The 16,977-nt window shown below is 37.3% G+C and overlaps 1 protein-coding gene across 1 annotated transcript in view; it reads right to left on the reverse strand.

Moving 5' to 3' along the window:
• Positions 1 to 2,389: 2,389 nt before the first annotated feature.
• The window catches only part of LOC126365977 (uncharacterized), a 349,876-nt gene continuing 335,288 nt past the window's right edge, over positions 2,390 to 16,977 (reverse strand). The window contains exons 3-6 of the mRNA XM_050008783.1: positions 16,235 to 16,351; positions 12,527 to 12,645; positions 9,316 to 9,456; positions 2,390 to 7,000 (exon numbers count right to left, since the gene is read on the reverse strand). Of these exons, the coding sequence (XP_049864740.1) occupies positions 6,226 to 7,000; positions 9,316 to 9,456; positions 12,527 to 12,645; positions 16,235 to 16,351 (1,152 nt within the window). The 3' untranslated portion in view covers positions 2,390 to 6,225. The remainder of the gene's footprint in view (positions 7,001 to 9,315; positions 9,457 to 12,526; positions 12,646 to 16,234; positions 16,352 to 16,977) is intronic.

A 16,977-nucleotide genomic window follows, 5' to 3' on the forward strand; every position in this document is an offset into this window, starting at 1 on the left:
AACAGTTTCTAACGAATGTGGCAACTTCTTTTTTCCAAATTATCTGTACAGAAGTAAGAGGCTAACTTAAATCCTGTAACATTCTACTGAAGACAAACTTCATATTCTTCCTATGCTCCAAATACAAAGACTAATCCATCAACAGATGAAATCAATTTCCTAGTGAGTGTTTTTGTTGTGGTCTTCAGTCTATATAGGGCCAGTGCTTTCTTTAAAAAAAAAAAAAAAAAACTGCGAAAATTACTTATAACTGAAGCATGGGATACCACCCGTCTGCTTTCAGCCACGACATCATCGACATGTCAAACTTTTAAAAAAAAAAAAACTGCACTGGTATCGTTCACATTGCAATTACCACCACGAAGTAAAAGAAAATGCTGCCGACGAAAACGTTTAGGGGTACGCATCCTCCAGTGTTCCCCCAAAAAAACAGCACTGTATATGGTTTTAATGTAACTTCACACTAGTCTAGCCTGGAAAAACCTCTTTGTCACTGAATAACTTTTGCAGCCTACATCAATTTGAACTTGTTTACTGTATTTATGCCTAGGTCTACTCTCCAACTACACCCCTCCCTAACCACCACCCCACAACTCTTTTAGTCAAGTAAGTTGTCAATTTGAAAAATAATGTGCAGCACCAATTTCAGAGTCCACATTAAACTGTCAGTCCCAACACAACTGGATGGGTAAGACAGTTCCATGGGCAGAGGAAAGCAACAGCGTACCACATCCAACAGCTCCATGCCTAATAAAGCACCATGGTTTTCAAACCAGTCTTCAGACTGATGACAGTTTTCCTTTTTGATACATGCATATACAAGTTTATCATAGCATGCCCACTTAGCTTGAAGCTGTTTCATATTCTCAATACGTTGCCCAATACACTAAATACGTAGATAACCCAAAACATTATGACCAGCTGTTTAATAGCTTCTTGTCCTTGTTTGGAATGAAATACAGCACTCATTCTGCATATCAGGTATCTGACACTTTGTTGGTAGGTTTACGGAGGTATGCGACGTGAGATGTCTATACCTAGGCCATGTAATTTGCATAAATAACAGGTCGCTGATTTGTGTAGGCGGCGACGGTGCCCGATAGCAACCCAGATGGGTACCGTGAGATTTACATCAGGCAAATTTGGTCATCAGGACAGCAACCTAAGTTAACTATAATGTTCCTCAAACCATTGTATTATGTTTCTGGCTCTAAGACATACACAATTATACTGCTGAAAGACGACATCATAGTTACGGAAGACATCAAAAGCATTAAGGGATGCAGGTAGTCCACAGCTGTCAACGTGTCTTCTATTAGAACCACAGGTCCCATGCAAGTGCAGGAGAATGTTTCCCATAGTATAATACTGCTCCCACCAGCCTGTGTAAATGGCATGCTGTACGTTTCAAGCCACCATTCACCTTGATGACGTCAGTTGTGCAGACAACTATTGATCTAGTGTAACAAAAATGTGATACACCTGAAGAGCCGACACGTTTCCATTGATCAAAAGGTGAATCCCTATGGTCCACGCCCACTGCAGTTGTAATTGGTGATGTTGGGTCAACATGCAAACAGGTAGGTGTGGTCTGCTGCGGAGCTCTACGTTCAACAATGTACGATGAATAGTGTTCTCCAAAACACTTATGCGTGCACCATCATTGTGCTATTTTAGCAGAGATGCCACAGATTACCGTCTATCACACTTTACAGATCAGACAAGGCTCTCAGCCCCACGTTCTGTGCAGAGTCATGGATGTTCAACCGTTTAGAGCCTAGGGGTAATATCACTCTCCTCCTACCTCTTTTCATAGTTGCTCATTACAGTAGCAGCTTCACTGTTTTCGTGATACTTATTCACAGGCTCTGTGTAATAATAATCTGCCCTCTGTCAAAGTTTTTTATCTTAATGGATTTCCCAATTTGCAGCACAGATCTTTGATAGGATGATCCCCGTCCTTGTCTACTATGCTTACATTTGTATTACTGTGTCACATGCCCGCAGTGCCACGACGTGGTATCCAGTGTTGCCATGGGTAGTGGTCATAATGTTTTGGCTTTTAAGTGCATATGTAATGCCAAAATGTGAACTATGGAGAAAATTTTGTAATATATATTTGTTTCATGATATGTCATACAGTGAGGATGGTTGTATAGTGTACTGAATGCTAACTGTAAAATAAAAGGAGAAAGGTGCTTGTTTTCTAAAATGTTTATATACTTTTTACAATATTGTTGGTAATTTTCTGTTGAGAGGTAATTATATAAATCCCTCAAATGGCATTGCTAGAAATAACACTGTGAAGGCCAACAGAGCAGTTAAATGATTAGTATTATTTACTAAACCAGTCTCTCGTTTTCCAGAACAGGTAATAAACAAGTCTCCATCCATTTCAATACTTCCAGTTACTTTATTTTTATTATTTGTTGTGCACACACACGTTGATACAAACACATTGACACAGTGAAGGAACCTTAAAATGTCTTTACAGCAATATTTACAGCAACCCACAAAATATTAGTCAAATTCATCACACAATATTGTAAAAAACAATGAAATTATATTTGCAGTCAAACAAAGGCTAAAAATAGGAATTCAACCATTTCTCATAGACAATGTATGTAAAATAATGATGGCAGTGAAGCAACTGCTTCCAAGAACTTAATTATAAAAATTAAATAACTGTACATGCAGAAAATTCTTTGCATAAAATATGCACACTCCACAACTATAAAGTCAGTAGTCCTCTCTTTCCATAAAAATACATTCAGGTAATAGTATTTATGTTTTACATTAAATGTAAAATATGTCTCCAGTATAAATGGTTAGTTAATACCAGTTTGGGATAAAGTAAAGGAAGAACAAAGACAAAAGGAACTTTTAACACTTTCAATTATCATATTAATTAAATGGTCCATATGATAACAAACACACGAAGGAAGCAAAGGTAAATGAAATCATATGCAGCACCAGTATAAAATCCCTAACATCACATTTTTTTGACATGCACTATAAATCAATGTTTGTCAATACATATAGAAACATGGCCTAATCTAATTGCCAGTAGACTGTAATGATTATATTTCTTTAATCAAGATTCTAGGACTCCTCGTCCCTTTTCTATAATATCACTGAAAGCACATTTTTATAGCTTATATAAATTTTGCTGGCTTAGTCTGTGAAGAATTTCCAGAGTATTTTACAATGTACCGGTAAATAATAAAATACCAATAGGTAGCTTGAAGCATTTGAGTATCAATGCATGTCCTCAAAGTGGTTAATAGTTTACACAACTTACAAAAAAGAAAGGATGCCATCCAGGCTTAGCAGAACATCTTTTACCTGTAGGGCATGAAAACACTGATGAAAGCATGTGGAGGAAACAAGTGGTTTCTGATTATGAAAATCTGAAAACTAATTTGAAGAGCACTTTAAAAATCATCAGGAGTTGTATTGTAACCAAATGTTATTTAAAGGAAAACTTGAATCTGAGGTATATTGTTCAGTGTAAAATTAACATTAAAGGAAATGAAAGTCAAATTATAAGTTGCTCCGGAAGTTCATACTTCACCACAGACCTCAGGATGCAATAGTTATGCCCATGTATAAAAACAGAGCTAAACCAAATAACATCCCAATTGCAGATCCATTTCATTCCTCCCTAACTTTCAAGCTTTTCTCAGAAATGGACAAATTTTTCATAGTGCAGCTTGTTAACTGTTTCCCATTTAGGACAGAAGCTGTATTTTGTGTGTGTGTGTGTGTGTGTGTGTGTGTGTGTGTATGTGTGTGTGTGTGTGTGTGTGTGTGTCTCATGTCCTAAATGTGAGAGACCATCTGAGCAGTTGAGAAGTCAAAGAAATACCACCAAGATATGTGACGAACAGTTGGATACATAAGCTATTGTTAATCCCTGCACGGAGATCAATAATGTAGACTCCAAAATTTTGGAAGAATGTAGTTAAGGAGTCTATTGAACCAAGAAAGTTGGACAACTTTAGAAACATTGGGGAAGTTTCCAAATTAGGCAAGTTTTGGCATATGGCAGAGACAAGAAATACAGAGGAGATGTGCCTTTCATCATAGAGGACTAGTAGTAGTAGTAGTAGTAGTAGTAGTAGCAGTAGTAGTAACAACAACAATAATAATAATAATGAAAATAGCATTGAAAAACATCCTGAAGCTGACCGAGAGAGCGGATGGGGGAGATAGAAGCAACAATAAAAAAATATTGCAATGAAATAATTTGTAATATATACAAATGTATCAGTAATCTGAAATGTATTCCGAGAATTTCATTTAACACATGTATCGTAATTAATAACACTGTGAAAGTTCTGCATCATACCACACTGGAAAAACCTGATAATTCCAAAGAATGATTCTGGCAGAACTGCTTACCAGGACATTCTATCATTTCTATTGAGGATGTGTGACTGTGTTTGCCATCTCTAAATACTTTGTTTTGCACTTTTAGTATTTTACAATGACATTTACCAGGAAAAAACAATTTTAATATTGCTATGGTGCAGATACACACACTAACAAAATATATACCTAGTGGAAGATGCACAAATAAAAAAGAAAGGTAGATGAATTCTGGCCTTGTTTCAAACCCAAATTAATAGAAGCCCTAACTTTTTAAAGTTACTGCCTATTCAACAATAAAGCCATTAAGATGTGTTTCAAAGCAGAGAGAAGCTGTCTCTTCACTTCACTTAAGTGTAAAACCTTACGTGTTGGCTACACAATACATGAGTGTTTATTGGGAAATTAGTAACAGAACTCTAAAACAATATTTTGTTGCTGAAATAGAGTGTCAATTTCTTTCTGTATAAGATCAGTCTGGTATTAAACATACTGCACATTTTTTACAATAGACACAGACAAGGGAAGAAATAGGCTTCTGGAGAAAACCTAGACAGTAATTAACAAATCTTGTTTAATTTAGAGAACCTACCAAATACGAATTTAGAAACAAGATCAGGGTGCAAAAGACACCCATACAAAAAACACTACACATCAGATGACTGCACATACTTGTCAGTATCTTTATGGAGCAGGTGATTGCAATATAAAACAATCTGCAGTATGAAAATGTAGCACACCTGATACAGAAAGGGTGATGTGATGTTTTCTGTTTAAAAATATCATACATCTAAACTTCAAGCATGGTTTCATTTATTTTCTCATAAATTTGCTTTCCTTTACAAGTTTCCTAGCTTTCAATTCAGTCACCTGTATTTCTACGTGGCAAATCAAAAACTTGACACCTTTTCGAATTACGTATATGTTGAACAAGTTACACACTGTAGTTGTCTGTGTATTTTAAAGTTTTGTAGCATCTTAACAGTGGAATTATTAGGAAATGAGAGTGGACTCAAACACATTATATTTGTTAAACATTTCAAATTCTCATACAATGTCAAGTGATTTGAAGAACCTTGCAATTGTGACACCATGCATCTGCCTCAGTCTAGTGACTACTATTGTTGTTTAAAGTTCAATATTTTTTGTCTGACTCATGATCAGAAGTAATTTAATTATATCCCAGGCAGAAAATTGTGTTTAAAGGTTTGCACAAAATTTCGAAACTTAAATTATATATATGCAGGCAATACGATTTTATAAAGTGAGAACAGATGAACAATACATATCATATCCAAACTGAAACAGTTTAATGTGTTATTTCAATACATTTACAACATAAATGATTTGCACAAATACAAAACATAAATGTAGAATGTAAATCAAATTGATCACTAATAGTGTAATTATTCACTACACATTATCTATATTAATGTTCATAAGCATCAAGACAGTACTGTTCATTTTTTGTTTTATTGCAAATGCAATTTACATTTTGTTACAGAAAGACACTTAAAAATGTAATATATAATAAAAGCTGCAAACACTGAGTTACAAGTATTTATAAGAAAAACTATACAAAAACTCATCTGTCACTGACACACAGTGATTTCGAAAGATTAGTTCATACAGTTCAATACCACTTGTCAAACTAATCAGAGACAGAATAAATACTATAATTCCTTTTTGAAACAATGGTGGTAGCTGTATAATTTATGCTACGCTTTTGGAACATGTTGGGTGTAATAGTCAAGTTTACCACATCTGCTGTCTTCTGGAAAATATAGCCTTTCTTGTTACTGATTTGAGGAAAGTGTGAGAACACTGCTGCTGTTTTGTTTTGAAATAATCAGTTCACACCCACAAAACATGAAATGTTTCAGAAGGAAATGTCACACTTTGGGCTGAGTAAGCTGACTGCACTGGGCTGGAACTCCATCGTCTGTGTTTATGGATCATTTCTGTCTCTTCAACAACGGGAAGTCCAACTTCTTGAAAACTTCCCTCCAATTTTGATGGAGGCATCATTGGTAGACCAACATCTTGAAAAGAATTCATTGATGAAAAGCCACTTTCATCTTCACTAAGCTGATGAGCTTGTGGTTTCACTTGATTGACTAATTCATATGAAGCTGAGCTTGCCTCTGTTATACGATTACTACAACCATTGCAATGTTTCTTTGAAATACTAATGTTGCTGCATGTAGTTGTATCTTTACTACTAGCAATACTTCCAGCAAATCCTGCTTCAAGTCCACTAGTTAAACATCCGCCTTCAAAATCTGCCCCATCTGTCATTTTGGAAGAACTAGAATGAATAGAGGACACATCAGGTGAGTTTCTATCATCTACACTGGCACTGTGCAGAAAGGAGCTACAGTTTCTTGGTGCAGGGTACTTAGGAACTTCACCTACATTAAGCCTCCTATGAAAAGAAGCCGAAAGTTCATCTGATGCAGTGAGGCTGCTTCTTTGGCTTCCTGGCAATGAGCCATTCAGGGATTGGGCAAGATCAGGTTCATTTGTATTCATTAGGGATTGGACAATACGAAGTAATCTGAATGCTTCTTCTGCCAACTTTGCTGGAGTGATCTCATCAGCATTGTCGTTAACTTTCCTTGTCCGCCTCCTGCAACAGAAGTCCAAAAGACAGTGTTACAAAGTTACACATTGCATCGTTTCCACTTCTGGAAAATAACTGATAGGAAATTGATGTTTTACCAGAGAATAAACTAGAATAAAAGTATAGTGATAGTCTGTAATTTACCGTCTAGTAAGGTCATCCGAAGACCAGTATCAGCTGCAAAGCGATTTAGAAAAGATTGCTGTATGGTGTGTCAGGTGGCAGTTGACGCTAAATAACGAAAAGTGTGAGATGATCCACATGAGTTCCAAAAGAAATCCGTTGGAATTCGATTACTCGATAAATAGCACAATTCTCAAGGCTGTCAATTCAACTAAGTACCTGGGTGTTAAAATTACGAACAACTTCAGTTGGAAGGACCACATAGATAATATTGTCGGGAAGGCGAGCCAAAGGTTGCGTTTCATTGGCAGGACACTTAGAAGATGCAACAAGTCCACTAAAGAGACAGCTTACACTACACTCGTTCGTCCTCTGTTAGAATATTGCTGCGCGGTGTGGGATCCTTACCAGGTGGCATTGACGGAGGACATCGAGAGGGTGCAAAGAAGGGCAGCTCGTTTTGTATTATCGCGTTATAGGGGGGAGAGTGTGGCAGATATGATACACGAGTTGGGATGGAAGTCATTACAGCATAGACGTTTTTCGTCGCGGCGAGAGCTTTTTACGAAATTTCAGTCACCAACATTCTCTTCCGAATGCGAAAATATTTTGTTGAGCCCAACCTACATAGGTAGGAATGATCATCAAAATAAAATAAGAGAAATCAGAGCTCGAACAGAAAGGTTTAGGTGTTCATTTTTCCCGCTCGCTGTTCGGGAGTGGAATAGTAGAGAGATAGTATGATTGTGGTTCGATGAACCCTCTGCCAAGCACTTAAATGTGAATTGCAGAGTAGTCATGTAGATGTAGATGTAGATGTACATTAAATTATGCCAAGTTAGAAAATGGAGTTCAATCACTGAACAAAATATTTAATTACGGTAACTGAAACAAGTGCAGCTAAATTTAACTTACAATTACTCTTGAATTTCACAGAAAAACTGCACTATTTATAATCATAAGATGGTGCCTTTATGGTCTCTAATACAATATGAAGTAAACTCATTTGTCACACGTGATGTGTGTAGTTGCTATCTTTATTGTCTGTCGCAATATTAAAGCCAGCACAGGATCAAATACAATTTCTGGTTGGTGCAATTACAATACTGGAACAAAGTCAGTGCTTATATGACTGGCACTTGCTCAAAAAATAAAACTGTCTGAAGTGTTCCTCAGTGATGTCTGATAAGATGCTTTGATCAGTGTCCACAGTCCACCTACACATGGCACTTTCATGAAATGTGTGCCTCTACCATTAACCACTTTAATTCTGACTGGAGTCGAAATCAGAAAGATAGTCAGGCATAGTTTCTCAAATGCCACCATTCTAAAAACTTCAATTTTGACTTCCTCTCTGCTTCTGGTACTATTGCTTACTCTTCAACTTACAAAATCCTAGAAATTTATTGCCTGTATGTAAACTGAATATCTTCACTTTCATTACTGTCAAACTACTTTTAACACGATATATTTTCAGTAGATACATTAATGCAGTGAACTACTGTAGACTACTGCAATTTACACTTACAGTGTGTAACTTGAATCACAGTGTAAAAGGATAAAGTTCTTCAATTAGAAAACTGGATAACTTTTTCCTTTTATGTCATGACTCAAGTTACACACTGAAAGTGTAAATAGCATTAATCTACCAAAGTTCTCCACAGCAATGCATCTATATTTAACAGACCATAATGATTTTTTAATATTCTCCCTTATATCAGAATTATTTCTTAAATATGCTAGCTTATGTGAATTCGATCAGGTTCAACAAGATTTATATTTTAAAAAATGTAAAAAGCATACTGCTTGCACAAGAGTGTGAGACAACTACTGAAAAAAAAAACTTTACTTTCGTGTCTCATGTATACGTTCTAGAGTGAGTCTTCCCATATTCCATAGAATAGCTATCCCTTCACATTCAGAACTGATTAAGATACTGTTTCTACAATTTTCTTAGAATGAGACTTCATTTCAGTGAGCACCGTTCACTAGAAGGAGCAGTCACAGAAATACTTACACCATCTTATACTTTATGCATTTCACTGATTGCTCGATTTTAATCAGTTTAATTTGTATCCACTTTTCAGTAAATTTAAATCTGTTAGGAAATGGGACACACTATACACAACTACAAAAATTAACTTTTATTTCTGAGAAAGTAGTTACTTGAAGAAACAAAAAAAGTGTTATTTCCATACCAAGTGAAATCTTTGAAGGCACTGTTAGTACTCTGCGATCCTTCAATTTGTGCAATGCTCTTGGTGCGTGGGAAGTCTGAACTCTGACTATGCCTCACAGGAGAGGCGCTGACAGTGTGAACACTTCTCGAGCGTGGAACCCTGCAACAGAGAATGGTGATTTATATGCATACACTGCATTGTCAGTTACAATGTAAATTTTTAGGGAAGTCCACAGCATATACTGAAAGTGTATTCATATTGCAGTTAACAACCTCTGGAAGAAAATGAAGGAATCTGCTCAATTAATTGATTTGCTTCTCTCTTTGTTGAGAACTGTGTACCACTCTAAAAAGTAGTAGTAGTAGCAGGGAGTAGTAGTAGTAGTAGTAGTATAAATAAAGACTTATCATTATTTCTGTCTTTTACTTTGCTCCAGGTTTTTAAGTTTCACAAGCAGGGAGAACCTGGGCAAATCGCTAACTAAAACCAATTTAATACGTTCATTTACTTATGGCCAGTTGGATAGACAGTGGCATATAGAAACTGTCAGTCTATGAGGTACAACAGGACAATTCCTAATTGAGTACTCTTGGTAAAATTTACGTGACTTCTGCTTTAGCTGAAATAATTTAACCTTACTGCATCATCATGCACATCTCAGGCACTGATACTTGTTCTAAAGTTAGTTTACTGATTATTGTCAGGGACTGAATTTTTGTGCAATAGTGCTATGATAAGTAGCAAACAACTACAAAGCAAGTTTGCCTAATACAAATATGTCAAATTCAGTTATTATATATGTTCTTTACTTAAAAATAATTTATAAATACTCTGAAAGCCCACACTGGAATATCAGTAATTACAGAAGGATAGATCACTACTCATCATAAAGATGACATGCTGAGTTGGAGTCAGTCAAAATGAAAAGATTTTGGCCAAATCCTTCATAGTTATTTACAAAAATATGTTTGTATTCAAACATAAAATACATTTCGGAGAGGAATGTCTGCAATATACTTAAAACATTCCTAGTGTTGGTGCCGGCACTGTACTAGAGTGAAAAATGAATGGCCACCACCTAAGTCTGCCCCAGCCCCCTTCCCACTCTTTTGAAGGAAATTCTTGAAAAGCCTTTTTAGATCCACTGTACTAAGTACATTATAATTCTCTACATTATCATCTTCAATATTATTCCTGTTTTCCAGTAGTCATGAAGAATAGAGTAAAGACTCACTGTAGATTGATTATATGAAAGAATTCAACGAAGAAGGTGAGAAAAAACTATTTGTGAGAAGAGTAAATGTTGCAACCTGATGGCTAACAGCGTGAATGAGGAGAGATTATGAACAGGAGGACACAAATACAAATTAAATGAAGTTGGAGCAAACCAGCATTCCTAAGATTCTTTGGAATTATAGTCATTAATGACACTGAATGACCACGAAATGAGAACAACCTCTGTCATAAATAAAATACAGTGATAGTCATAACAAAGCAAGGTTCACAATATGCGTATGAATGTCTTCAGTGTGCTGTATGACGTGGGTACACTGGGTCACTATCTGTTCTTACTCTATGTAAACGACCAGCCTCTTCCTATTGAAGTAATAGAAGTGGAACATCACAGCCATATTATCAAAATATTTATTATTCAGACAACTAGTTTCAATGCTACAGCTGAATTATCTTCAGGTCCTACTATTAACCAAATTAGTATCTCCTGTCATTGGCTCATGTATCACGTATCATGGTTTCATACAATAACTAGGTGCCATGGACTGCTATTCGTATGGAGTGTATATTCCGAACGTGTGCTGACAGTGGTGACTATGTGTTTGTAATACGTTCTCCTGACGAATAACAGTCCATGGCACCTAGTTACTTTATGAATCCTGTGGTACATGAGCCAATGACTGGCATTACTTATTTGCTTAATAGTAGTGCCTGAAGATGGCTAAATATAGCATTTATCTCATAGAAATTTTTTATCACCAAACTGTATCCAAACTCATCTATTATAATTTCAACTAGAACCACAAGAACATTTCTGAGACTGGCAAGTTTAAAAGCTACATTGCAAAGATTTTTTTCCCCTTAAGATTAAGAATAATCAGGTGTAGTTCTTGGGTGAAGGGAAGGGGGTTCCTGTAGCCCCATACACCCCCCCCCCCCCCCCTCCTTCCTCAATTTGCCTCTTACACTGATATTGCACTCTGTGGCATTGATATGGTATGCAGGTATTCAATTCCATGTGTCCATTTCACTTGAAAGCATTTCCTTGCCTAAGCCTGGCACAACACTAAAATTTCTGGTCACACCAAAGAGAGCGGTCTCAAACCTAAGTTTACATTTTCTTATTGCAATATTAATCGCTTTCTGCACGTTCACTGTTCTAGAAAGCCCCCAAGTTCTCACCAATTTGAGTTACTCATTCTGGGTGAAGCAATTTCTGCCAACATTGACGTATGCCAAGTTTTCCACTTTTGAAATTTTGTTTGTGTTTTACAAACTTGACTAGTATTATCTATTAAATAATAAATTCTATGGTTCCTCAGGAGAGCAGGTATGGTACACAACTTTACCTAAAAAAAAAGCATACAAGAAACAGAACATATTTGGCATAGCAAGTAAATGACATATCAATAGCCAGTATTGGCTGACAGACAACAAAAGTATTTTTTCTTGTCACTACATAAAACATGCCCACAACTGTCTAGTAAGGCAAGTATACTTGAATAAAATTTTCCAAACATTTGTCATTTCTACTTGAAATGAACATTCATTGTTTAAATTTTACAACACTGACAGTGATTTAAGCACCAGTATTCAGGCCCATAAATACATGTGAGAATACATGTTTTCTTTCAGATTTGTATTACAGGAAACAGTAATGAATGTTAACAACAAACAGAAATATGTATGTTACAACATTTCAATCCACATCTTATCCATATTTAAGATGTCCATATAAAAATTCAGTCCAGTAGACAAGCACACCATAAAGTTTCATAACAATGCATATCTAAATGCATACTGGAATATTTCAGCTGAGTCATTGTGGATTTTTTTTCTTATGCAATAATTTATTCTACTGTATTATAGTGGCATACAAAAAGTAAAAATGATTGAGAAAGCTTTAGGTCAGTGATACCAAAGAGCATTAATAGCACAGTTTTATTCAATTGTGGAATAAAAGAATTTCTAATTACAAATGTACAAAGTAACTAACCTGCATGTCATGTTGCTGTCCATTTTATTCTGTATAGCATCCAGACTAATATGAGCACGTTTTAAGAATTTTGCCACTTGATCCATAACTTGCTTGTACATCTGGCGACTCTGTTCTGCCTGCAGATAACCAAATGCAATTGATAACATGTATTACTGATAATATTCATTAATAATATGTAACAAGGTCACACTTTCATTACACATTAAGAAGCATATTGCTACATAATGTTTTTCTTCTTTTTTCAGTTAAATGGACATGGAAATTTATTTGCTGCTATTCGGGAAGTGTCAAATGTTAAGTGCCTTTTTTTTTTACCCACACATGTTAATCACTTGGTACCAGATGTATTACAGGAATGTTGCTAACCATTATCTCCAGATGAGCCCCGCTTTGCCCAATATATTTTAATGTAACAATTGTGGGAATGAATGTGTATTCTGACCTTTTATTCTTAAGCACTTCTCACTGAAAGTCACTGTGTGTAGATCAAGTAACAAATTTTTAGACCCTTAACTGCTTTTGGTTAATATTTCATGTGCTTGGAAATGCTTGGAAACATTTTATCCAAACTTTAGTTACATTATAAATCAGTCAAATCTAAAAGCCATAAATTCAACTAAATACCTAGGAATTACAATAACAAACAACTTAAACTGGAAAGAACACACAGAAAATTTTGTGGGGAGTGTGAACCAAAGACTCCATTTTATTGGCAGAACACTTAAAGATGCAACAGGTATACTAAAGAGACTGCCTACACTACACCTGTTCATCATCTTTAGGGCTACTGCTGGGTGATGTGGGGTCCTTAACAGATAGGATTAACAGAGTACATCAAGAAAGTTTAAAGAAGAGCAGAAAAATAGGGAGATACTGTCACTGATGCACAAAGGGTTTGGGGTGGACATCATTAAAACAAAGGCTTTTTCATTGCAGCTGAATCCAAAGAAATTTCAGTCACCAATTTTTTCCTCCGAATATGAAAATATTTTGTTGACACTGACCTCAGAAAGGAGAAATGATGATCGTGATAAAATAAGGGAAGTCAGAAAGATACAGGTTTTAGTTTCTTCTATATGCTGTTTGAGACTGGAATAGAGAATTATTGTGAAGGAACGCTCTGCCAGGCACTTGAGTGTGATTTGCAGAGTATCGGTGTAGATGTAGATCAATGAGTGTACAATTTTGTGATAAAGATTATCCAAGTAGCATTAAATGCAAGAATGACTAACAAAACATATAATTATCTAAAAACAGAAGAACAGCTTCAAACAGTCGAGATTGCAATTGTACCACCTTTATTGTGATGAACAGTCTCAGCAAATTACATTGCCATTGTCAGTGCTGTAAAGCTGGCTTCACAGGGGTCACAAGCCCACTGATGGCAATATAGGAAGAGCAAGAGCATGGAGCCCTATGAGACATCATTCTGTTGGAGCAATGGGGAGCTGAATGACATGTGAAATAACCCATAAAAATGAGAGGGGAAAAAACTGATGGACAAAAGTCTTAAAAGCCCCAGTCATGGAAGATAAGTAAAATGTAATGGTGCCAAGCAGTGTTGCACACCTTCTGAAGATCAAACAAGAACTGCAATGAGATCTTGGCATTTAGGAAAAACCTGTTAAAGTACTGTTTCCAACATAACCAAATGATTGGCTGTGGATTTTTCCTTCCAGACACCACAGAGATAAAGGGACAAGGTTCCACAATTTACGAACTCAGCATAATCATTGGGCTACCATCCTTTCAAGCTGCTTGCAGAACATAATAATGAGGCTAATCTGCTGGTGGCTGTTTATGGATACTGCATTTTCTTTTTCAGGTTTGAGGTTGGAATGATGGCAGTTCCCCTCCCCCACTCCACCCCACAGTGAAGTGAAAAAAACACTCTAGACAAATACAGTCGAACATCTTGATTAGGTCTAGTCTGTGAGTAGCGTTCAGATGTTGGATCACCTCATCATGAATTGAATCAGGGTCTGGGGCCAGGTCATGTGACACGTCTAGAGCCTTAACCAGTCTCCATTCAATATAAGGTTCATATATATAATTCAGGGTCACTGAGGTAAACGATAAGGGATGTCTTCAACTTGTCTTGTGTGTTCTAAGGATAGCCAGGTAAGAAGAGGAGGCTGTCACTGTAGCAGAGCATGTCACGAGCTGCTAAGCAAGAAATGACGCATAAGCAGAAATGCCACCATCCTTGGCTCACACATGGAATGGATAGACTACATTCCAAAGCAGGAGACAGTGATCCCAGTGTTCTGGCGTAACCGCAAACACTGGAACGAAGATGCAAAATGAAAGACCAGAGAAGGCAGAAAAGAAAGGAAGGCAATGGTGCGTTGAATCAAACCACGCTGTGCCAGGTGCGTCCCCTAAATTCAGCTGCATACAAACGCGGCTCCTGCTAGCCTCAGCTGCACATAATCTTACTGGTGCCTCTGCCGTGTAGAAGAGGATCATTATGTATTCTGAGGACTTCCACGACAGCTGCAGCTTACCTTATTAAGATTGGAGCTACTAAAAATAGAATATAGAGGTGATCCACTGCAGTGCTCTAAAATATCAAACGCCAGTGTGAAAAATTTAATTTAGCGCAACTATTAGGCTACAGTCTTCGCACATGAGGCAGACTGAACCGGCAACCACACCAGGTGGGACACACAGAGTGCCAAAGCGCATGTGTGCTGGGCACTCACCCACTGCCAGTCAGTTTATAAAGAAGTCGTTTGAGCAAGAAATCCTTTGCTTTGCGGTTATTAATCTCTAACGTCATTCTGAAATATTCATATGAATCTGTTTTCCAACTTAGTTTACTGCACATCACAATTTTCCTCTTAATTCTCCATTTGCAGGTGAAAGATACAGAACTCTGTTTTCGACAAGACATGGGGTTCCCATAGTAAAATGTGTGTGAATTTCCAAGGGACCGAACTGCCGAGGTCATCGGTCCATAGAGTTACACTCTACTTAAACTAGCTTAACCTAACTTACGCTAAGAACAACACACGCACCCATATCTCGAGGGAGGACTCAAACCTCCGGCGGGAGGTGCCGCTCAATCCGTGACATGGCGCCTCAAACCACACGGCAATTATCATTGTATTCTTAAAGCATGCATAGAGGTGTTTAGTTTTTTTCTCTGATGTCAGATTACCTGGTTTGATGAAGAAAGACGGACGGAAGGAGGATCACAGTTTAAGGTCTCATCTTGTAGCGGATTAAAGTCTAAGAGTAGTTGATTGCTCGCAATCATGTTTCAAAAAGTTGCCACTAAGATGGTTCCTCGTAATAGACTAATTATTATTTTTGGCACATGGAAGTGTATCACGAACTCAAAGATTTACCGTGGGCCCCATTACTTACTGAAGAACCTTAGGCATACGCCTCTGAGGCGAAAACTGAGAATACACAGTACGGTAGAAAAATCACGTTGGCGTCTTTGTACTGGCACAAATTTTCAACTGTCATTTGAGTGACAACTCCTTTATTTTCATTTTGGTCCTAAATTCTAACAAAAAGTCACGGATATGCCTTACAGTCTTTATTAACAAGTTATACTTCGTGTGTAAATGGACTGTCATCCAATGCGCGAACTGCGATTGTAACAGAAACCCTAATAAGTCAATGTTGCTGAAACTGTAGGTGATCCCTTCCTGCAAGTCGCAGAGCAGAACAGTAGGTGCTGCACACACTCACCTGACGAAGCTGCCAAGACAGCGTCTCGACCTTCGACTGCAACACGTTCACGTCAAAAGCTTCAGCCACAGCCCTAGGCGACTGTAGCTTCCTGTTGGACATCTTGTTTGGCGTGTCCTGAAACGCACCAAAAAATATTGGTAACAGCATGAAACTAAGGAACAAAACTTTAATGGGCGAGAAGAAAAATGGTAAAGACACACAAATCATAAGTCAAACACAGTTTAGCAGGATACGTATTCCTGCGACAAACAGGATCTTAGTTGGAGGTCTTTATTCTATATTTTGTAATATTTGCGACGTCAAATCTTTAGTAGGCTTCGATTTGCGAGTTTGCAATAGGGTAACTCTATAACCCACATAAACGAAAACAAACATATGGGTTAGACAAAAAATATGGAAAACCCACAAGAAATGCATGCTAGAAAATAAACGCAGATGCTAGGCAAGCGTCGGTCTTGGTGGCCGAGCGGTTCTAGTCGCTTCAGTCCGGAACCGCGCGACTGCTACGGTCGCAGGTTCGAATCCTGCCTCTGGCATGGATGTGTGTGATGTCCTTAGGTTAGTTAGGTTTAAGTAGTTCTAAGTTCTAGGGGACTGATGGCCTCAGATGTTAAGTCCCATAGTGCTCAGAGCCATTTTAACCATTTGCTAGCCAAGCCCGCTGGCGGTACTGTCGTATTTGACCGTGAATGGTACCTGTGCAATGTCCTCTATACGTTTCGAGTATAAAACGTGGTCAA

This window comes from Schistocerca gregaria, chromosome 4, assembly GCF_023897955.1.
Source record: "Schistocerca gregaria isolate iqSchGreg1 chromosome 4, iqSchGreg1.2, whole genome shotgun sequence".
Lineage (NCBI taxonomy): Eukaryota > Metazoa > Arthropoda > Insecta > Orthoptera > Acrididae > Schistocerca > Schistocerca gregaria.